We start from the raw sequence: 23,867 nt of genomic DNA on the forward strand, positions 1-23,867 counted from the left end.
TCCAAAGATGTGCAGGCCAGGTGGATTGGCCATGCTAAATTGCCCGTAGTGTTCAGGGGTGTGTGGGTTATAGGGGAATGGGTCTGGGTGGTATGTTCCAAGGGCGGTGTGGACTTGTTGGGCTGAAGGGCCTGTTTCCACACTGTAGGGAATCTAATCTATTCAAATGTTCATCCAAGTACTTTTTAAAGGCTCTGAGGTTTCTAGCCCCTACAACCCTCCCAGGCTGTGTATTTGAGATTCCCACAAACCTCTGATTGACAATCTTTTCCTCAAATCACCTCTAAACTTCCTGTCTTTAACTTAAAAAGTGTGCCGTCTTGTATTTGACCATTTGATTAGGAGGTGGAGCTGCTTCCTATTCACCCTGTCCATGTCCCTCATAATCTTATACACCTATCAGGTCCCCCTCAACATTCTCTGTTCCAAAGAAAACAACACTAGCTTACTCAGCCTCTTCCCATCACTGAAATGCTCTGTCCCAGGCAATATCCTGGTGAATCTCCTCTTCAGTGCAATCGTATCCTTCTTAGACTGACATGTACTAAATGGTGATACTTGAAGTAATTTCAGTCCTGAGGCTAGTTTCATCTTAAATCTGCAGCTATAACTCTGCTCTGATGCGGCTTTTGCTGTTATTCAGGCTGGAAAAGGAAAGCCTTGCTAAGGAGAACATGTTGTTGACTGCACTTAAAGAAGCTGAAATGACATCAATATCTGCAGCTGAGCAGGTGGCAAGACTTTGGAACTCTGTTGCCGAATTAATGCAGGTATGCACAAAGCACACCAATTACATAGTGAAGCCCTCAGTGATACTTAGCAATCTCAGCATGTGGCAGTTGATCCCCTGTGGTGAATGATACATGGAGTCAAAAATATAAGATGGAAAAACAAATCTCCACATTTCCCATTTTCTGAAGTGACTGTGTAGTAAACTTGCAGCAAATATTAATTATTGTTTTGGAACTATTGCAATTTTGATTCCTGATGCCCAATAATGGCATTTCAGTTGGTGTGTGGTAGTTGATTACCATTGAAGCCCTGGAAAGCAGTAATCCATACAAATCTATGAATTAACCACAAACTAGTGCTGTGTCCAGGGCACTTTTTAAAACATTTATTCATGGGAAGTGAACACCGCTGTCTGGGCCAGTATCTATTTCCCATACTTAGTTGCCTTTGAGAAGGTGGTGGCGGGCTGCCTTCTTGAACTGCTGCAATCCATATGCTGTGGGTAGACCCACAATGCTATTAGGGAGAGAATTCCAGGATTTAGACCCGGTGACAGTGAAAGAATAACGATATATATTCCAAGTCAGGATGGTGAGTGGCTTAGAGGGGAACCTGCAGGTGGTGGTGTTCCCATGTATCTGCTGCCCTTGTCCTTCTAGATAGAAGTGGTTGTGGGTTTGGAAGGTGCTGCCTAAGAATCTTTGGTGAATTTCTGCAGTGCATCTTAAAGATAGTACATACCGCTGCTACTGAGCATCAGTTACGGGGGGAGTAGATGTTGCGGATGTGGTGCCGGTTAAGCAGGCTGCTTTGTCCTGGATGATAACATCCTAAATGTTTAGTTTTAATTTTTTGATTTTAATTTGAACCAGAACTAATGGCTTATACCAATTGGAATGGTTTCAATAGGCTTGAGGTCTTGATTCCAGAAAAGAAAATGCTGAGACCTGCCTATTTTAAGTCTCCTAAGGTTAGGCAAGTGTTTGATAGGGGATAAATAGAAAAGTTGCTTTTCTTTGGGTGGAAATACAGAAGTAGAAGCCATAAATGTTAATGAATCCAACAGAAATTTGAGAGAAATGTCCCTTGGGTTTTTTTTTATTCATTCATGAGATGAGTGATGCTGGTTAGGCCAGAATTTATTGCCCAGAGGTACTCAAGAGTCAATCACATTGCTATTGGTCTGGAGTCACATGTAGGCCAGCAGTTTCCTTCCCTAAAGAATATAAGTGGACCAAACTGTTTCTAACCCACACCTGAACAGTTGGCCCCAGTTTCGTTGTCATCCTTAGTCCAGATTTTTATTGGATTCATCTGCCACAGCGGGATTTGAACGCAGATCTCCAGAAAACCCCCTGGGTCTCTGGATTAACAGTGTAGCAATAATTCCCCTAGGTCATCCCCTCCCCTCACAGTGTGAAATTTGGTACCACAAGGAAAAAATGAGATGAATAGTCCAGAAGCTGTTGAAAAGATGCATTGTGAGATGGATAGGGGATAAAAGTAAGAAGGTGTCACTGTAGCCATAGAAGGCACTGAGTACCATGCACAGTCTTGGTCTCTAAACGGAAATGCGTCCACAGGAAGCATTTCACACGGCCGGCTCCTGGGATGAAGGGGATGAGTTTTGAGGAAAGGTTCAGTAGGTTAGGCCTGATCTCATTGGCGGTCAGAAGAATGAGAGGTGATCATACCGAAGCATATCGGTTTCCGCCAGGTCTTGACAGTAGTTGTTGGAAGGATCAGAAATTGCTGGAAAAACTTGGCTGCTCTGTGGAGAAAAAGCATGTTAACATTTCAGGCCCTGGACCCTTCTTCAGAACTACTTGAGACTGGGTGACGGTCAGTATATATGCAAAGGTTGGGTGGAGAGTTGCGGGTGGTGGGTAGGAGTAGGGAGAGAGATACACAGTTGGGGCAGATAAAGGAATGGGTAAAGTGTGGGAGAATAAATGGCTGCTAATGGGTCCATTAGTGCAGACAATGGGTTGTTTGTGGTAGCGGTCTCTATGATACTGGTATGTGGGGGTTGGAGTAAGGCCATTGGAGAAGGCGCTGAGGTCCGAAAGTTATTGAATTTGAAGTTGAGTCCTTCAGGGTCTCGAGGAAATTAGATGTTGTTCTTGTAGTTTGCGCTGAGCTTCACTAGAGCAATGTAGCAAACCCGAGACATAGATGTTGGCCAGGGATCATGATGCTGTGTTGAAATGGCAGGCAACCAAAAGCTTAGGGTCAATTCAGCAGAGGGAACATAGGTGCTCTGCAAAGCATCCATTTCTGATTTCTACCATCTGCAGTTCTTGAGTTTTGTTTGGTGATGGAAGGATGTTATGTAGAGCCTTGGTGAGGCCGCACCTTAAGTATTGCGTGCAGTTTTGGCCTTCTAGTCTGAGGAAGGATATTCTTGCTATTGAGGGAGCCCAGTGAACATTCACCAGACTGATTTCTGGGATGGCAGGATAGACATTTGAAGAAAAATTGGATCAACTTGGCTTGTACTCACTGCGATTTAGAGCAATGGGGGGACATCTCACAGAAACATATAAAATCCTTATGGGACTGGATGGGCTAGATGTGGTAAGAATGTTCCCAATATGGGGGACGTCCAGACCTAGGACTCAGTCTAAGAATAAGGGGTAAGCCATTCATAATGAGATAAGGGAGAATTTCTTCATTCAGTGAGTTGTGAGCCTGTGGAATGCTTTACCACAGAAAGCTGTTGGGGCCAGTTCATTGGATATATTCAAGAGGGAGCTGGATGTGGCCCTAGTGGCTAACGGGATTAAGGGGCATGGAGAGAGGGGGGAGTGGAATAAAGAAATTGCAGGATCAGCATGGTGGTGCAGGCTCGAAGGGCTGAATGGCCGACTCCTGCACCTGTTTTCGATGCTTCCTCTTGCGGGAGGCTGTAGAACTTATCAACACAGTATAAAATTGGGCAGCGTTTTGCTAACACTCACAACTACATGTGCGGCTAACCTGGACGTGCACAATTCCGAACCTATCAAATCATCTCCGCGATATTTCGATGGCATCCTTTGCAAAGGCTGCTCTGATTCTGTAGCCATACAGCAGTTTTTGTCTCAAAAGGCATTTAGAAAGAGCACATAATGTGTGCAGAGAAGAAGCACAAAACATTGAAACTTGGTTCAGTTGAGGAGTGTGCAGGGAGGACAGGGGGAAGAGTCAGGATGTGAGATGGTGGAATAGCATGGGAAGTTTCCCCTCCCCCTTCTTACCCTCTCCATACCTCTCTCCCCATTCCCCTCACTATTCACAGTCCCTTTCCTTGCTCGTCCCTGCCCTTTAACCCACTGTCTTCCTTGTTTGGCCTCTCTTCTCTGCCTTCCCCCATTCACAGTCATGTTGTTCCAGCCACAGTCACAGCTATATCCTGTTTAAATCCAAGATAACAAAGTGTGGGGCTGGATGAACACAGCAGGCCAAACAGCATCTCAGGAGCACAAAAGCTGACGTTTTCGGCCTGGACCCTTCATCAGAAAACGGGGATGGGGAGAGAATTCTGAAATAGATAGGGAGAGAGGGGGAGGAGGACTGAAGGTGGATAGAGGAGAAGATAGGTGCAGAGGAGAGTATAGGTGGGGAGGTAGGGAGGGGATAGGTCAGCCCATGAAGGACGGACAGGTCAAGGGGGTGGGATGAGGTTAGCAGGTAGGAGATGGAGGTGCGGCTTGAGGTGGGAGGAGGGGATAGATAGAACATTACAGCACAGTACAGGCCCTTCGGCCCTCGATGTTGTGCCAACCTGTCATACCGATCTCAAGTCCATCTAACCTACACTATTCCATGTACGTCCATATGCTTGCCCAATGATGACTTAAATGTACTTAAAGTTGGTGAATCTACTACCGTTGCAGGCAAAGCATTCCATTCCCTTACTACTCTCTGAGTAAAGAAACTACCTCTGACATCTGTCCTATATCTTTCACCCCTCAATTTAAAGCTATGCCCCCTCGTGCTCGCCGTCACCATCCGAGGAAAAAGGCTCTCCCTATCCACCCTATCTAACCCTCTGATTATTTTATATCTTTCAATTAAGTCACCTCTCAACCTTCTTCTCTCTAATGAAAACAGCCTCAAGTCCCTCAGCCTTTCCTCGTAAGACCTTCCCTCCATACCAGGCAACATCATAGTAAATCTCCTCTGCACCTTTTCCAAAGCTTCCACATCCTTCTTATAATGCGGCAACCAGAACTGTACACAATACTCCAAGTGCGGCTGCACCAGAGTTTTGTACAGCTTCACCATAAATTCTTGGTTCCAGAACTCGATCCCTCTATTAATAAAAGCTAAAACACGGTATGCCTTCTTAACAGCCCTGTCAACCTGGGTGGCAACTTTCAAGGATCTGTGTACGTGGACACCGAGATCTCTCTGCTCATCTACACTACCAAGAATCTTACCATTAGCCCAGTACTTTGCCTTCCGGTTACTCCTACCAAAGTGCATCACCTCACACTTTTCTGCATTAAACTCCATTTGCCACCTCTCAGCCCAGCTCTGCAGCTCATCTATGTCTCTCTGCAACCTACAGCATCCTTCATCACTATCCACAACTCCTCCGACCTTAGTGTCGTCTGCAAATTTACTAACTCATCCTTCTACGCCCTCATCCAGGTCATTTATAAAAATGTCAAACAGCAGTGGACCCAACACTGACCCTTGCGGTACACCACTAGTAACTGGTCTCCAGGATGAACATTTCCCATCAGCTACCACCCTCTGTCTTCTTTCAGCAAGCCAATTTCCGATCCAAACTGCTATATCTCCTACAAATCCATTCCTCCGCATTTTGTACAATAGCCTACTGTGGGGAACCTTATCGAACACCTTGCTGAAATCCATATATACCACATCAACCGGTTTACTCTCATCTACCAGTTTGGTCACCTTCTCAAAGAACTCAATAAGGTTTGTGAGGCACGACCTTCCCTTCACAAAACCGTGCTGACTATCCCTAATAAATTTATTCTGTTCTAGATGATTATAAATCCTATCCCTTATAACCTTTTCCAACACTTTACCAACAACTGAGGTAAGGCTCACTGGTCTATAATTACCAGGGTTGTCTCTACTCCCCTTCTTGAACAGGGGAACCACATTTGCTATCCTCCAGTCGTCTGGCACTATTCCTGAAGACAATGACGATTTAAAGATCAATGCCAAAGGCTTGGCAATCTCCTCCCTGGCTTCCCAGCGGATCCTAGGATAAATCCCATCCGGCCCAGGGGACTTATCTATCTTTACCCTCTGTAGGATTTCTAATACCTCTCCCTTGTGAACCTTAATCCCACCTAGTCTAGTAGCCTGTATCTCAGTATTCTCCTCGACAACATTGTCATTTCCTAGAGTGAATACTGTTGAAAAATATTCATTTAGCACTTCCCCTATCTCATCTGACTCCACACACAACTTCTCACTACTATCCTTGATTGGGCCTAATCTTACTTTCGTCATTCTTTTATTCCATAAATACCTATAGAAAGCCTTAGGGTTTATCCGCTAACAACTTCTCATGTCTCCTCCTGGCTCTTCTGAGCTCTCTTTTTAGGTCTTTCCTGGCTACCTCGTAGCCCTCAAGCGCCCTAACTGAGCCTTCACATCTCATCCTAACATAAGCCTTCTTCTTCCTCTTGACCAGAGATTCCACCTCCTTCATAAATCACGGCTCCCGTGCTCTACAACTTTCTCCCTGCCTGACAGGTACATACTTATCTAGGACACACAGGAACTTTTCCTTGAATAAGCTCCACATTTCTAATGTGCCCATCCCCTGCAGTTTCCTTCCCCATCCTATGCTCCCTAAATCTTGCCTAATCTCATCGTAATTGCTTTTCCCCCAGTTATAACTCTTGCCCAGTGGTATACACCTATCCCTATCCATCACTGAAGTAAACATAACAGAATTGTGATCGCTATCACCAAAGTGCTCACCTACTTCCAAATCTAACACCTGGCCAGGCTCATTACCCACTACCAAATCTAATGTGGCTTCGCCCCTTGTTGGCCTATCTACATACTGTGCCAGGAAGCCTTCCTGCACATACTGGACAAAAACTGACCCATCTATAATACTCGAACTATCGTGTTCCCAGTCAATATTTGGAAAGTTGAAGTCACCCATGACAACTACCCTGTCTCTCTCACTCCTATCGAGAATCATCTTTGCTACCCTTTCCTCTACATCTCTGGAACTATTCGGCGGCCTATAGAAAACTCCCAACAGGGTGACCTCTCCTTTCCTGTTTCTAACCCCAGCCGATACTACCGCAGTTGACAAGTCCCCAAACATCCTTTCTGCAACTGTAATACTGTCCTTGACCAACAATGCCACACCTCCACCCCTTTTACCATCTTCTCTGTTCTTACTGAATGTTGCTAGGGTTGGAAGAAAAGAGATAAGACGAGGAATGTAAACACCAGCACTGAATGCCTGTGTCTGTCTGTAAGTTCTATAAGAAAATAAAAATTAATTTAGCCCAGTGTTTCTTACCATCTTTGTAGGTGAATCAACTTCCAGCCTCAGGTTTTAGTGGATTTACTGAAGAAAATAACATGTTTTTGGAGAAACTGGAAAATTTCAAGATTGCAACTCAAAAGTTACAATATCTCTTAAGGGAGCAATGGAATTCTGAGGTAGGACAAACATTGTTGACACCCCCTGCCCAAAAAACATCAGTCGAATGACTTCGGATAAAGTTACATCCTTGAAGTAGCAGAATAACGGGGCGGGGGGAGATCGATTGTAAATATGAAAAATAACACTGTGTTGAGCACTTTTCAGACAAAGGGAAGTCCCACGATTGTTATGTTCTGGGTAAGTCGCTGACTGCAGATTGAGAGTTTGACAATGAAAATACGATGGAAAGGTAATAAAAATCAACACACATCATGGCAAAAACAGGGCAGGCTCTTCATCAAAAGTAGAGGAAATTCAAGCAGTGAATCAGGATTTAGCACTCGGCAAAATTGGTAAAATCTACAGCCCATTTACCCAAGTTGTTACCAGTGGAGTAGTGCCTACATGCCCATTGTGTAGAGGAACTGTTGGACCCTTGCAGGGCTCGGCCAGCTGTCCAGCTCCTCCCTGGGGCTATTTCCCTGGCCTGGCTTCATGGCAACGAGGACAAAGCCGAGAATGTCTGGTCCGGAGTCCGACAGGGGAATGTTATCTCCTACTCCTTCCTCCAAACCTTGCTTGCCCCAGCTGCCCAGAGCTGTGATGTGGAGGAACCCCCTTGGTTCCTGACAGTGGGGGGCTGGGTTTCACAGCGCCCCTCCTGGCATCCGCCATTTTCGTGTGGTGGTTGGGGTGGAGATGCTCGTCTCCTTCTCCCTGCTACCCTTGATCCCTCCTCTTCCATTGGTGGCCCTCCCTTGGTAAGTCCCCTTTGTCTGAGGAGCTGCTACTATGTCCGCTGTGCAGCTGCCCCTCCCCGTTCCGTTACTGTGGGCCTTTTGGGGACCTGGCAAAGTTATATTTTTCTCTTTCCCCTTGACCAAGGAAACTAATGACGCCATCAGATAGGAGTTGGGAAGTACAGACTGGGAGCAATTGTTCCACAGAAAGGGCACAGCAGACATGTGGAGGCTGTTTAAGGAGCAGTTGTTGTGAGTGATGTATAAATTTGTTCCCCTGAGACAGGTAAGAAAGGGTAAGATTAAGGAGCCTTGGATGACGGGTACAGAGGTGCTTCTTGTCAAAAAGAAAAAGGCATCGTATGTAAGGTGGAGGAAGCAAGGGTCTTGCACAGCTTTAGAGGATTACAGGCTTGCTCGGAAGGAGCTCTGAAGTGGACTGAGGAGGACCAGGAGGGGGCACGAAAAAGGCTTGGCAGGAAGGATCAGGGAGAATCTGAAGGCATTTTACTCATATGTGAGGAATAAGAGAATGATCAGGGAGAAGGTAGGGCCAATCAGGGATAGCATAGGGAACTTGTGCGTGGAGTCTGAGCAGATAGAGGAAGCCCTAAATGAGCTTTTTGCTTTGGTTTTCACTAAGGAAAGGGACCTTGTTGTGAATGAGAATTTTGAGAAGCAGGAAAACAGGCTTGAACAGATCAAGATTGAGGAAGTTGATGTGCTGGAAATTTTGGCAAACATTAGGATTGATAAGTCCCCAGGGCCAGACCAGATTTACCAGGTTGCTCTGGGAAGTGAGAAAGGAGGTTGCTAAGCCACTGGCGAAGATCTTTTCTTCCTCACTCTCCACGGGAGTCGTACCGGAAGATTGGAGGGAGGCAAATGTTGTTCCTCTTTTCAAGAAAGGGAATAGGGAAATCCCTGGAAATTACAGACCAGTCAGTCTTACGTCTGTGGTCAGCAAGGTTTTGGAAAGAATTCTGAGGGATAGGATTTTATGACTATTTGGAAAAGCATAGCGTGATTAAAGGGAGTCAGCATGGCTTTGTGAGGGGCAGGTCATGCTTGCAAATCTTATTGAGTTCTTTGAGGAAGTCACGAGACAGGTTGACGAGGATCGAGCAGTGGATGTGGTGTACATGGACTTCAGTAAGGCATTTAATAAGGTTTCCCACGGCAGGCTCATTCATAAAGTCAGGAGGTATGGGATACAGGGTGATTTGGCTGTCTGGATTCAGAATTGATTGGCTGCGAGGAGGCCGAGAGTGGTTGTAGATGGTAAGCATTCTGCCTGGAGGTCAGTGCTGAGTGGTGTCCCACAGGGCTCTGTTCTTGGGCCTCTGCTCTTTGTAGTTTTTATAAATGACTTGGATGAGGAGGTTGAGGGGTGGGTTAGTATGTTTGCTGATGACACAAAGATTGGAGGTGCTGTTGATAGTATCAAGGGCTATTGCAGGCTTCAGCGAGACATTGACAGAATGCCGAGCTGGGCTGAGAAATGGCGGATGGAGTTCAACCTGGATAAATGTGAAGTGATGCATTTTGGAAGGTCAAACTTAAATGCTGAATATAGGATTAAAGGCAGGATTCTCGGCAGTGTGGAGGAACAGCGGGATCTTGGTGTTCAAGTGCATAGCTTTCTCAAAGTTGCTACCCAAGTGGATAAGGTTGTTCAGAAAGCATATGGTGTTTTGGCTTTCATTAACAGGGGTATTGAGTTTAAGAGCCACAAGGTTATGCTGCAGCTCTACAAAACCCTGGTGAGACCACACTTGGAATATTGTGTCCAGTTCTGGTTGCCCTATTATGGGAAAGATGTGGAGGCTTTGGAGAGGGTGCAAAGGAGGTTTACCAGGATGCTGCCTGGACTGGAGGGCTTGTCTTACGAGGAGAGGTTGACTGAGCTCAGACTTTTCTCTCTGGAGAGAAGGAGGAAGAGCGGTGACCTGATCGAGATGTATGAGGTAATGAGAGGCATGGATAGAGTCGATAGCCAGAGACTTTTACTCAGGGCAGGATTGACTGCCACGAGGAGTCATAGTTTTAAGGTGTTAGGAGGAAGGTATAGAGGAGACATCAGAGGGAGGTTCTTCACCCAGAGAGTTGTGAGCGCATGGAATAGTTTACCAGTGGTAGTCGTGGAAGCAGAGTCATTAGTGACATTTAAGCGACTGCTGGACATGCGCATGGACAGCAGTGAATTGAGGGGAATGTAGATTAGGTTATTTTATTTTTGGATTAGGATTATTCCATGGCACAACATCATGGGTGGAAGGGCCTGTACTGTGCTGTACTTTTCAATGTTCTATGTTGACTATTTTCCACTCACCCGACTCTTTTGTCACCTCCTCCTCCATTAACTCTGATGTTGGCTTCCTGCCTCCCCTCTGCATCCCATCCCCCCTTCTGCACAGCCCTCGCTTTGTTTTTCCTGCTGGAGGGTGGTACCTTTCCGTCATTTGGTTGGGGGTGGCAGGGAGCATGTCTTGGCTCATGTTGCTACTGCTCACGATCTGAGTGTGTGTGGCCCCTTGTCTTGGGCACACCTTATACAGGTGGTTCACTTCCCCGTACAGGTAGCAGCCCTGTGCCTGTCAGCAGACCTTGGTCAGGTGCCCCTCCTCCTTACAGCGTCACCTTGCACTCCACCATCATGTACCCTGCCACCATTCATGTGCCCTGACCTCCAACAGCTTTCACGGACCCTGGTCTGCCCCCCAATTGTCAGATAATCTTGGCTCCCACCAATCGCAAAGCTGGACGGCAGTTGGACAATGTTCCCATCAGATATGCCTCAGGATTAACTTGACTTTCCATTTGCCAGTCCATATCCCAAAGGGGCCTGTCAGATCATTGCTGCTACTGCCCACTTGCATAATCCTTCCCAGGAAGATCAGTTTATTGACTGTTGGCACACAGCAGTTATACATTTGGATGGTGACCATCCAACTCTACCATGCAGCTACAATGGTACTGCATTCAGCAGAGAGAGAACCATCATTTCCTTTCTTCTCAGATACATTCAGGAAACACTCTCATTGTCTGACATTTCTAAATTGACCTGTATGCTTTCTTCCACCTTCTTCACAGTCATCCTGACTGTGCTCCAGACCCCCTGCCCTGGGGCACGGGTGCTTGCTGAGGCCATAGCTCAAGATTGGCTTTTCCCTACATTGGCATTAGGCCGAAGCCAGCATAAAGATGCACCAATAGAGGATCAGCTCAACCAACAGTCCTCTAACATCCAATCACAATCCAGCGATGATCTCAATGGGTCTGATGACTCACAAATTGATATTTGATTTTAGCCAAAAGGTCGAACACTGTAGCACACCCTTCAATATAAGGAGCCCTGCCTGAGAAATATTGGAAGGGAATTACCTCCTTCCAACACATTCCTGTAGATTGTGTAACCCAATGTTTGTTTGCCGTGTAAAACTTTTCCCCTTAATCTTTCTCCCTGTAGTCTTTCACCCAGAGTCGTGGAATATTTTCAAGATAGATTTGTTGATAATTAAAAAAACACACATTTAATTCTCTTAAGTGTGTTAATTTAAGCCAGGCAGCCAACAGGCTCATTAAGAACCTTGTAAGCAGTTGTTAACGGAACCCAGCAGGCATTTTCGAGTCAGACTTCGATTTCCTGAAATGTGGAGGGGCAGATTAACTGTCTGGAGCCCAGCATTTGGTGGAAGGCTGGGGGACAGTGTCACACAGCCTTATGAGGTCTGCCTGTTCAAGGATGGGTATAATTAAAGGTTTCTCTGTGTCATAAGAGTCTCCCAACAGCGATAGCTTTGCTGCTTTTGGTGTCGTATAATTTATTTACCAAAGAAGTGGCCAGTAAGTCACCTTCCTGTTGTAGTCCTGCCTTAGTTACTTACCTTGTATTGTAGCCATGTGCTTCTATTAATCTGAAAGGTTCCCTGGCCCACCCTTAATTTGCCAAAGCCTACCCCTCATCCTTGGACAGGAAACCTACTTCCCTGCCAACCAGGGGTGCATTCCATCCAAAAACTCAGTGAGTGAATGCTTCCAACCAGAGGCAGGTTTGGGAACCAGGAACATTCCCAGCTCCTGATTCCTGCCCCATTCCACTCCAGATGTCTCTCACACAACTTGCTATTTTGGGAATACAGTCACTATCATGTAGTCAAATGCAGTAGCTATTTTGCGGTAATAGATATTTTTGCTGCTTTTGTTGTGCCAGTTGGGCATTCAGATGGATTCTATTTGAATAAATGCTGACCTGTTTAATACTCAGTTTCATAACTCCAACTACCCTCAGCTAAAGTAGGCTGTCATAATTTTATTAAAAGGAAAAGTATCAATTTAGCAATATAATGAGATTTAATTTCTTCCATTACCCAACCTATCATCTGCACAATGTCTCACTAAGATTCCTAATAGTGCCCTATGGAATTTATAACTAGTACCTAGAGTTAATTTCATGAGAGGAGGAATTGACTCAAATTCAGAAGTAGGGGGATAATTTATGACTGCAATGATTATTTGACATGGGCTTTCCAAAGTTATTGTGGATGAGATGTAAGGATAATGGAATTTTTCGGCAGTTGCAGTTGCTATGTCTACTTCTTTGGGAATGTGAGGCCACATTCTGATCTAAGCTTATCATTCTAGCCTTGTATGGATTGTACCAACAGCCAAGTTGAAGTGTTGACACAGAAGCTGACAAGATGTGAAACTGAAAATATTGTAAGTATTTTACTTTCATCGTTCCTAAAAATAGATAAATTGTTCAAAATTGCACTAAACATTTTAAAATGGGTAATTTCACAACAGTTACTGGTTTTCGCATTGTAATAGCTTCTGACTTCAAAAAAAAATTGTTTTGCAGCATTTAAAAAGAAGGCTGCAGGATGTTGAGAAAAATGCTAAAGAAGCTTTGGAGCTTTGTCAGATGGAAAAGGTACAAGGATAACAGAATTATTCTTACTTAACCAGAATAAATTAATAATTGCTCATGGGGGTTAATTAATGCAAATTTCACTTTATTTCCAGGTTAATTTTTGCTTTGTAAAGCAACTGTCAAAGTCTGTTGAAGCAACCCAAGCTCGTCTACAAGGGCAGCTTGGAAACAAAGAAGTCAGAAACAACAGAATGTCACGTCAGATCATGGCAAGTTGTTCTGCCAAATATGGCAAATCTTGAATAAAATTTCAAGAAAATTAAATGTTACAGAATATCATCCTGTCCAGAATTATTATTACAGTTGACAAACACAGTAGAAAATTTGAGACAGTTGAGGAAAATGACTGCCTATGACTTTTTCAACTTGAAAAACTCTGTAGATAACTCCAAAGCCACTGATAGCCTCCATTAATAGTTATTCACCCTCCTAGCCAGATTGATAGTCATCTGTGCAGCTGTTCTCTCTCTTTGGGCCCTAGCCCCACCTGTCGTTTGCTCTTTACCCCCTCCCCCAACCCTATCTTCTGCAGATAAAGTGACATTTTCCCAGCTTCCATTGGTTCTGAGAAAGAGCCACCGGACCCAAAATGTTAACTCTGATTTCTCTCCACAAATGCTGCCAGACCTGCTGAGTTTATCCAGCAATTCCAGTTTTTGTTTTTGATATACAGCATCTGCAGTTCTTTGGGGCTTTATTTATTTTCTATAGATCATATATTAGTACATGAAATAAGATGATATGTAAATACGATTTGAATGTGATATCTCAACATGTGACCAATAAAAGTCTCATTCTTTGCCTGGAAATCTGATATTAAGCCAGTGACATGACACAGAAAATGAACTTGGCACTCATCAGTATACATAAAGAACTGATCTGTGTGCAATGGATTTGATAGCTCTTTAGGACATTTTACCACATTTAAAGATGTTGTGTATATGCACGTTATTGATGTGAATAATTCTGCCTTTCAAGCACCACAACTTAATAACTCTTGAAAATGACAGCACCAAAATGCTGGAAATGATCAACAAGATGTGCAGCATTTGTGGAGAGAGAACAAGGGTTAACACTTCGGAATTTGTTCATAATTTGTTCAGCCTGGTTTTGTTGAGCCTTCTCAAAAATGTTTAGGGATGGCTGATAAATTCTTGCCTTGTTGGCAATGCTAGCATCTTATGAATGAAATTGAATGATAGTAATTAGTAATGGCTTCAAGGTTTTCTGTAAAGCGGGCAGGAAAGTGAATTTGAGTCTGAGATCAGATCAGCTGATTGGACTAAATAGCAGACCAGGCTTGAGGGGCTGAATTATCTACCCCTGCTCCTATTTCTTAAGCTGTTACAGAAAAAAAAGCACAGCTAATTCCAGCACCAGAGATAACACAGTGTGGAGCTGGAGGAACACAGTGGATCAGGCAGCATCAGAGGAGCAGGAAAGTTGACGTTCTGGGCCAGGACATTTCTTCAGACCCCTGAAATGCCAACTTTCCTGTTCCTCTGATGCTGCCTGGCTTGCTGTGTTCCTCCAGCTCCACACTTTGTTATCTCTGACTCCAGCATCTGCAGTTCTTGCTATCTCTAATTCGAGCACCAGTTGTCCCAGGGAAATCCCTAGAAAAGTATAAGGCAGTAGGATTATAGTTAAGAGGGAAATCAGGAAGACAAAAAGGGACATGAAATAGATTTTGCAAATAGGGTTAAAGAGAATCCAAAGGGATTCTAAAATACATTAAGGACAAAAGAATAACTACAGAGGGAGAAGAGCCCCTTAAAAATCAACAAGACCATATATGTATGGAACTGCAGGAGGTGGGGGAGATACTAAATGAGTATTTTGTATCAGTGTTTACTGTGGAGGAGGATATGGAAGGTAGATGACATGGGGAAATAAATAGTGACATCTTGAAAAATGTCCATATTACAGACGAGGAGGTGGTGGACATCTTAAAATGCATAAAGGTGGATAAATCCCTAGAACTCTGTGGGAAGCAAGGGAAGTGATTGCTTGGCCCCTTGCTGAGATATTGTGTCTGTGATAGCCACAGGTGAGGTGCCTGAAGACTTGAGTCAGTATGGCTTTTTGCGTGGGAAAATGTATCTCATTAACTTGATTGAGTTTTTTGAAGTAGTAACGAAGTGGATTGATGAGAGCGCAGCCCTGGATGTGATCCAAATGGATTTCAGTCAGGCATTCGACAAGCTTCCTCATAGCAGACTGATTGGCGAGGTTAGAGCACATGGAATACAGGGAGAACTAGCCATTTAGATACAGAAGTGGCTTGAAGAAAGAAGACAGAGGGTGGTGGTGGAGGGTTGCTTGTCAGACTGGAGACCTGTGACCAGTGATGTTGGATCCACTGCTTCTCATCATAGGAGGTATGGCTAATAAGTTTGCCGATGACACCAAAGTTGGTGGTGTGGTGGACAGAAAAGAAGGTTACCTCAGAGTATAATGTGATCTTGGTTAGCTGGACCAAGGGACTGAGGAGTGGCAGATGGAGTTTTATTTAGATAAATATAAGGTGCTGTATTTTGGAAAGGCAAATCAGGGCATGACTTATACACTTAATGATAAGGTTGTGGGGAGTGCTGCTGAATAAATAGACCTTGGAGTGCAGGTTCATAGTTCCTTGAAAGTGGAGTTGCAGGTAGATAGGGTAGTGAAGAAGGCATTTGGTATGCTTGCCTGAATGATCAGTGCATTGAGTATGTGAGTTGGGAGGTCATGTTGAGGTTGTACAGGACATTGGTGTGGCCATTTTTCAAATACTGCGTTCAATTCTGGTCTCCCTGCTACAAGAATAATGTTGTGAACTTGAAAGGGTTCAGAAAAGATTTACAAGGATGTTACCAGGGTTGGAGGGTTTGAGCTAGAGGGAGTGGCTGAATAGGCTGGGGCTCTGTTCCCTGGGGCATCGGAGGCTGAGGCGTGACTTTATAGATGTTTATAAAATCATGAGGAGTATGAATAGGGTGAATGGCCAGGGTCTTTTCCCCAGGATAGGGGAGTCCAAAACTAGAAGGCATAGGTTTAAGGTGAAAAGGGAAAGATTTAAAAGGGACCTAAGGGGCAACTTTTTCATGCAGAAGGTGGTTTGTGTTATGAAATGAGGGAGCGGCGGAGGCTGGTACAATAACAACATTTAAAATGCATCTGGACGGGTATATAAATAAAGAAAGAACAAAGAAAATGACAGCACAGGAACAGGGCTTTCGGCCCTGCAAGCCTGTGCCAATCCAGATCCTCTTCTATCTAAACCTATTGCCTATTGTCCACGGATCTGTATCCCTTTGCTCCGTGCCCATTCAGGAAGGGTTTAGAGGGATAGGGACTAATGCTGGCAATGGGACTAGATTAATTTAGGATATCCGGTCGGCATGAATGAGTTGGATTGAAGCATCTGTTTTCCTGCGGTACAGCTTTATGACTCTGACTGTGACATAATTTGTTTGTAGTGGAGTGATTAAGCAGTGGTTAGACCTGTATTTGTATATACAGAGGGCACCAATCCCTATTTTAGAGTTATATACTGCTGGCATTTATCCTTGGAGAGGTTAGCTGTCCTCTCTCTCAATATGAGCAAACACTACATATCTATTGTGCAGCAGGCTAAATACATGGTGCTTGTTTATTGGTGTCTTTGATGTGCACATTGTCCCAACTTTAAGAACTGAAATGACACACAATCGAAGAAAGAGGAAGAACTTCTCCCAGAAAATTTGCTTTCCTTTCTTCATTCTTTGCCAAACCACAATTTGCATGTCAGCTTTTAGCCAGGGATTGCTTAATAAGCACTTCATTGCTCCTGTTGTGGAGCCAATGGTTTCCATTAGAACAGGTAATTCATATGGTAGTATTCACTACAAGTGACACTTTAGAAGCCTGTCAACTGAACTTGCAGATTCTAAACAGGTTCCGTTTAAAATGAGAGATAATGGGAACTGCAGATCCTGGGGAATCCAAGATAACAGCCCGAAACATCAGCTTTTGTGCCCCTAAGATGTTGCTTGTCCTGCTGTGTTCATCCAGCCCCACACTTTGTTATCTCAGCTTAAAATGAGGATTGCCAAGCCTAGTACAAATACAGAAACCTTGACAGAATGACTCAGATAAGGATCAAAAACCATTCAGATGGTTTGAGACACAAGAGACACAGGCTGTGCTTTGAAATCTTGAACCAACTGCAGATTATGTTTGATTGTGATTGTAATGTTGTGTGTAAACATTATTGCCCAACAATAAACCTTCTCCCTCAGAGACTAATGGCACCAATTCAAATTTCTGAAACAACCTTTGATCCCGCTAATTGGACAAACCAGACATTTCTCAACTAAATGTCAACACAAATGCACTATTATATTTAATCTTTTATCTTAATTACTTGAGAGGTTTTATAAAATTGATTGAGTATATTATAAAAGCAAGAAAATGCTATCGACACAAATTACTGTTTCATTTGATTTGTATTTTCACCTTTTCACATTATCTGCCTAATTAACATCTGGAACAGCAGATGGTCAAACAATACTCGATCATTCAGCAGGGATATAGTCATGATGGAGAGAATTGCTTATAATAATGGGAGACTGGGTTACAACCCCTAGATATGAAAAGGTTAAGGGATGTTTGTTTAAAGTAATCAGGGTGATTGGCAGAAGTAGGGTTGAGAATTTCTCTCTCAAGTAATTCTAGGGCAAGATGACATGCCAATTGCAAGATTCTGTGTTAGATCAATATAGGGGCAAATAACTTTTAAAAAGAAGCTTGTACTTAAACAACGATAACAATGTGTGGAGCTGGATGAACACAGCAGGTCAAGCAGCATCTTAGGAGCACCGAAGTTGATGTTTCGAGCCTAGAAACTTCATCAGAGGGTCTAGGCCCGAAACGTCAGCTTTTGTGCTCCTAAGATGCTGCTTGGCCTGCTGTGTTCATCCAGCTCGACACTTTGTTATCACGGATTCTCCAGCATCTGCAGTTCCCATTATCTCACTCACTTAACCAATGATATAAGATTTCACCATTTAAGAGAAGAAAGGACAAAAGTTAATGTTGCCTGGAGTTCAACCTGGAAAAATGTGAGGTGGTGCATTTTGGAAGGTCGAATTTGAAAGCTGAGTACAGGATTAAGGATAGGATTCTTGGCAGTGTGGAGGAACAGAGGGATCTTGGTGTGCAGATACATAGATCCCTTAAAATGGCCACCCAAGTGGACAGGGTTGTTAAGAAAGCATATGGTGTTTTGGCTTTCATTAACAGGGGGATTGAGTTTAAGAGTCGTGAGATCTTGTTGCAGCTCTATAAAGCTTTGGTTAGACCGCACTTGGAATACTGCGTCCAGTTCTGGTCGCCCCATTATAGGAAAGATGTGGATGCTTTGGAGAGGGTTCAGAGGAGGTTTACCAGGATGCTGCCTGGACTGGAGGGCTTATCTTATGAAGAGAGGTTGACTGAGCTTGGTCTCTTTTCATTGGAGAAAAGGAGGAGGAGAGGGGACCTAATTGAGGTATACAAGATAATGAGAGGCATAGATAGAGTTGATAGCCAGAGACTATTTCCCAGGGCAGAAATGGCTAGCACGAGGGGTCATTGTTTTAAGCTGGTTGGTGGAAAGTTTAGAGGGGATGTCAGAGGCGGGTTCTTTACACAGAGAGTTGTGAGAGCATGGAATGCGTTGCCAGCAGCAGTTGTGGAAGCAAGGTCATTGGGGTCATTTAAGAGACTGCTGGACATGCATATGGTCACAGAAATTTGAGGGTGCATACATGAGGATCAATGGTCGGCACAACATTGTGGGCTGAAGGGCCTGTTCTGTGCTGTACTGTTCTATGTTCTATGTTCTAATATTTACCTACAACTTAACTATTGCTTTACTTTTAGCACCCAGAAGAACAAACTTCACACATGTTATGTTGTCCTTTAACTAAATGGGACAGTGACTCACTGGTTAGCACTGCTGCCTCACAGCGCCAGGGACCCGGGTTCGATTCCAGCCTCGGGCGACTGTCTGTGTGCAGTTTGCACATTCTCCCCGTGTCTGCGAGGGTTTCCTCCCAGAGCCCAAAGCTGTGCAGGTTAGGTGGATTGGCCATGCTAAATTGTCAGTAGTGTCCAGGGATGTTCAGGCGAGGTGGATTAGAGGTGAAGAAATGGGAAATGCACGATCGCAGGGATAGGGTGAGTGGGTGGGTCAGGTGGGATGCTCTTCGGAAGGTCGGTATTGGCTGAATGGCCTGATTCCACACTGTGGGGATTCTATGATGATAAGTCGATGTGAAATTCACCACAAATCAGTCCTAAGAGATTCTTAGCTCCCAAGGGTTTAGTTCTGTTCTTTTTCTTTGTCACCTTGCTAATGTCTGCTCCAAGAATAATTCTTCATAGTGAGAGTATTGATGGAGAACCTCACCCTAGCTCAAACGAGGTGAATTTTCTAGCCCTATTTCAACTCATCATGGATTCAATTTTTTTTCAATTCAGTGTTCAATGCAGACAAGTGTGAAGTGATGCATTTTGGGAGATCAATTGCAAGAGGAAAGCATACAGTCAATGTCAGGCCCTTTAGGAGCACTGATATACTGAGGGGTGTTGGGTGCAAGTCCACAGCTCCCTGAAAGTGGCAACACAGTGGAAAAGGTGCTATAGGAGGTGTACGGCATTCATCAGTCGGGACATTGAATATAAAAGTTTGCAAATCATATTGCAGCTGTATTAGAGATAATGGGAACTGCAGATCTGGAGAACCTGAGATAACAAAGTGTGGAGCTGGATGAACACAGCAGGCCAAGCAGCATCTTAGGAGCCTACTGTGTTCATCCAGCTCCACACCTTGTTATCTCTTGCGGCTGTATTAGACTTTATTTAGTTTGGCCACACTTTAAGTGTAGTGTGCAGTTCTGGTTGCCACGTTATAGGAAGGATGTGAAGGCGTTAGAGATGGTGCAGAAGGGGTTTACAGGACATTGCCTGGATTGGACTGTATGAGCTGTAACGAGAGCTTGGACAAACCTGATTTGTTTGCACTAGACTGTCAAAGGCTGAGGGTCAACCTGATAGTAGTGTATAAAGTTGTGAGGGGCAGAGATAGAGTGGATAGTCAGAGTCTTTTTCCCAGGGTGGAAATGTCAAATACTAGGGACCATAGTTTTAAAGTGAGAAGGGAAGTGATGTGCGAGGCAGTATTTTCACACCTAGGGCGGTAGGTGCCCAGAACTCGTTGCCAGAAGAAGTGGTAGAATCAGACATGATAGCAAAGTTTAAGATGCATTTCGACAAACACATGAACATTCAGGAGATAGAGGGATGTAGACTGTGTGCAGGCAGCGGGGATTATCTTGGAAAAGCAGCAATGTTGGTAAAGATAACAAAGTGTGGAGCTGGATGAACACAGCAGGCCAAGCAGCATCTTAGGAGCACAAAAGCTGACGTTTCGGGCCTAGACCCTTCATCAGAGAGCCTGATGCTCCTGAAATGCTGCTGGGCCTGCTGCGTTCATCCAGCTCCACACTTTATTATCTTGGATTCTCCAGCATCTGCAGTTCCCATTATCCATGTTGGTAAAGACATGGTGGGCCAAAGGGCCTTTTCCTGTGCTGTACCTTTTCAATGTTCGTCTTATGATTGTGAGATTCTACCCACTTTTTGCAACAGTTAACTAGAAAGACTTGGACCTGTAGTTTCTCCTTCTTTCTTTTCCTCTTTCTTTCACTCTCTGTTTGATGTCTCTTTTACTGTCTTTGTCTCTGTCTCTCTATCTGTCTGTCTCTGTCTCTCTAAACACCACTATAACCCACCCAGACCCTGACTGACTAACCCAGCCGGGACTAAGGGAAGCCTGGAACCTAATCTTTACAATGGTTTACTCAGTGCCCTATCCCGTGACAACATGTACCACATAGGCCTTGTATCCAGGTGGGAACGGTAGTCAGATGTGCTTTAAACCACAGCTCTATCCTATTCTGAATTCAAATGGAAAATTCAAAGTATATCCTTTTGCAAACTGAAGTTCTTAGCACTTCCCTGGTATGGGGACACTTTCAGGATAGACACTGGCCACCTGCCTTTTCCATTGACTGCAGATGTGAACGCCATGCACTTTTATTTTCATACAGTCTAGGCTCCACATAATCTTTAGGAATCCCACTACCTAGGTAGACTAAGCCACAACTCACATGGCCTTCATATTTTCCCTCAATTTAAAGGCCATTCCAAGATACTATAATCACAGAAATGAAACTGGCTCAAACCAAGGAAGATTGTACAATTGAACACCAGACTTGGAAAATCAATTGAGATGTGTCAAAAGGAGAACAGATGAAGAGGCACAGTAGCTAAATAAAAGGTAGAGGACACTGGATGGCTCAAAGGTGTTCCATCTATGCTGATTTGTATATAAAGTAATTATTAAAATTCTTTGAAAATAGATAACAAAGTGTAGAGCTGGAGGAACACAGCAGGCCAAGCAGCATCGGACGAGCAGGAAGGCTGGCATTCCGGGTCTGGACCCTTCTTCAGAAAGGAGGGTCCAGACCCGGAATGCCAGCTTTCCTGCTCTTCTGATGCTGCTTGGCCTGCTGTGTTCATCCAGCTCTACACCTTGTTATCTCAGATTCTCCAGCATCTGCAGTTCCTGCTATCTCTATTAAAATTCTTTCACTGGATCTAATGGACAAGGTCAGCATATTTTCCCCTTGATCTGATTGGCTTACCAGATCATTTCAGAGGGCAGTTAAAAGTCAAATACATTTGTGTCAAGAGTCACCCACATAATTGGCTAAGTATGGGTAGTAGATTTCCTTCCCTTAGTGATTTTGGGTTTTTTACATAAATAATTGCTGTTTCATCATCACCATCACTTGGATTTATCTTTCAATTCCAGATGAATTGACTGAATTTCAATTCCACCAGCTGATATCATGGGATTTGAACTCATGTCCACAGAGCATTAACCCAGATCTCTGGATTACTAGACCCAGTGACATTACTGCTACACCACCCCTTACCCCCCAAAATGTATATCTACATAGCACCTTTGACATAACAAAGCTTCCTGAAGCACATCACAGGAATATTGTCACCTAAATTATGACCTGAGTCATATAAGAGAGCAGATAACGAAAAGGTTGATCACAGTAAGAAGGAGACAAAGTCAGAGAGATTTAAGGCAAGCAGTTAATGCAATTTTCTTAAAATGAAGTGTGCACTAAGGAGCCACAGATATCTAAGCGTGGAGCTGGATGAACACAGCAGGCCAAACAATACCTTTTTGTGCTCCTAAGATGCTGCTTGGCCTGCTGTGTTCATCCAGCTCCACACTTTGTTATCTCGGATTCTCCAGCATCTGCAGTTCCTATTATCTCAGCCACAGATATCTGCTTTTTTTTATGGTTTTAAACATGAGTAATGGCTATCACCTTTGGGATACAGGTGGCTCAGTGGTTAGCACTGCTGCCTCCCAGTAGCTGGGAAATGGGTTTGATTCCACCTTTTGGTGTCTGTCTGTGTGGAGTTTGTACATTCTCCCCGTGTCTGCGTAGATTTCCTCTGGTTTTCTCCCACAGTCCGAAGATGTGCAGGTCAGGAGAATTGGCCATGCTAAATTGCCCCATAGTGTCCAGAGGCGTGCAGGCTAAGTGGGTTAGTCATGAGAAATGCAGGATTAGGGGGATAGGGTAGGGGCATGGGTCTGGGTGGGATGCTCTCCTGAGGGTCAGTGTAGGCTTGATGGGCTGAATGGTCTGCTTCCACACTGCAGGGATCCTATGATTTTATAATAAAAATTCCAATTTATTACACATTCATCAGTTACAACTACAATGATTTAAAGTTTTATTGATTATTATTTGTTTATTATATTAATTGATATTTATTTATTATAAATTATTAGACATCTATATTTGTAAAACTATAATGTACGGTATTTTAATTCATTCATAGGAAATGATCACCACTGATTAGGGCAACATTTATTGGCCATGCTTAATTGTGCTTGAGAAAGAGGTGGCGAGCTGCCTACTTGAACCTCTGCAGTCCTTGGGGTGTAGCTAGACCCACTGCGCTGTTTATTTATCCTCCTGCTGTGTTTTGTATTGGGTCCTAATGTCCTGATGCCATTGAATGCCTGTATTTCTGTTTTGTGTGTGCCTGAGGACATCTTGTGGCTATTCTGTGAAATGTCGCTCTATCGTTCACAAAATTTCAGAAATTCGAGGGCACCGTAACTGGGCAGAAGTTGCAGATCACCCACCTTAAATCTCAGCTGGCAGCTCTGGAAGAGCAGCTTGCTGTGGACAAAGAAATTCTAAAGAGGGCAACACGGGCTCAGAGAAAGAGAGCAGAGAGATTTGAAACTGCTGTGGAAGACCTTAATTCCCAGGTCAAGGAAAAGGTATCTATTGAATATATTTTTGGCAATGGGAAATTTACTTTTTGCTTCTTAACGTTGCAAACACAAAATGTTTTGTCCTCTTGAGTGCTTGAAATGTGAAGTCCAAAAGGAGTGTTCCAGGGAACATCAACGCAAGTTGGAGGAACAACACCTCATTTTCCGCTTGGAGACCCTACAGCCCTCGGACTCAATATCGAATTCAATAATTTTAGGGCCTAAACTCTTCCATGTCCCAGCCTCCTACCCCACACACTGGGCCTTGTTATCACATAGCCTGCCATCACATAGCCTGTCAGTCCCATTAACAGCTATTCACTGATCTCCAGATCTCTAGTCACCAGATCTCTTTAGGCTCTAACCTATCGTTTACGCCCTACCCCATCTCCCTCCCTATTTTCTGAATATAAACTGAGGTTTGCTCAGCTACCA

At 44.1% G+C, this 23,867-nt stretch overlaps 1 protein-coding gene across 5 annotated transcripts in view; it reads left to right on the forward strand.

Annotated features, from left to right (window-relative positions):
• LOC125456515 (protein BCAP-like) overlaps positions 1 to 23,867 on the forward strand; it is a 78,677-nt gene that overhangs the window by 19,139 nt on the left and 35,671 nt on the right. For all 5 annotated transcript variants that reach the window (XM_059648113.1, XM_059648114.1, XM_059648111.1 and 2 more), the window contains exons 5-10: positions 644 to 770; positions 7,258 to 7,389; positions 12,757 to 12,831; positions 12,974 to 13,045; positions 13,138 to 13,254; positions 23,253 to 23,438. In XM_059648113.1, coding sequence (XP_059504096.1) covers positions 644 to 770; positions 7,258 to 7,389; positions 12,757 to 12,831; positions 12,974 to 13,045; positions 13,138 to 13,254; positions 23,253 to 23,438 — 709 coding nt within the window. The remainder of the gene's footprint in view (positions 1 to 643; positions 771 to 7,257; positions 7,390 to 12,756; positions 12,832 to 12,973; positions 13,046 to 13,137; positions 13,255 to 23,252; positions 23,439 to 23,867) is intronic.

The sequence above is a fragment of the Stegostoma tigrinum genome, chromosome 8, assembly GCF_030684315.1.
Source record: "Stegostoma tigrinum isolate sSteTig4 chromosome 8, sSteTig4.hap1, whole genome shotgun sequence".
Classification (NCBI taxonomy): domain Eukaryota; kingdom Metazoa; phylum Chordata; class Chondrichthyes; order Orectolobiformes; family Stegostomatidae; genus Stegostoma; species Stegostoma tigrinum.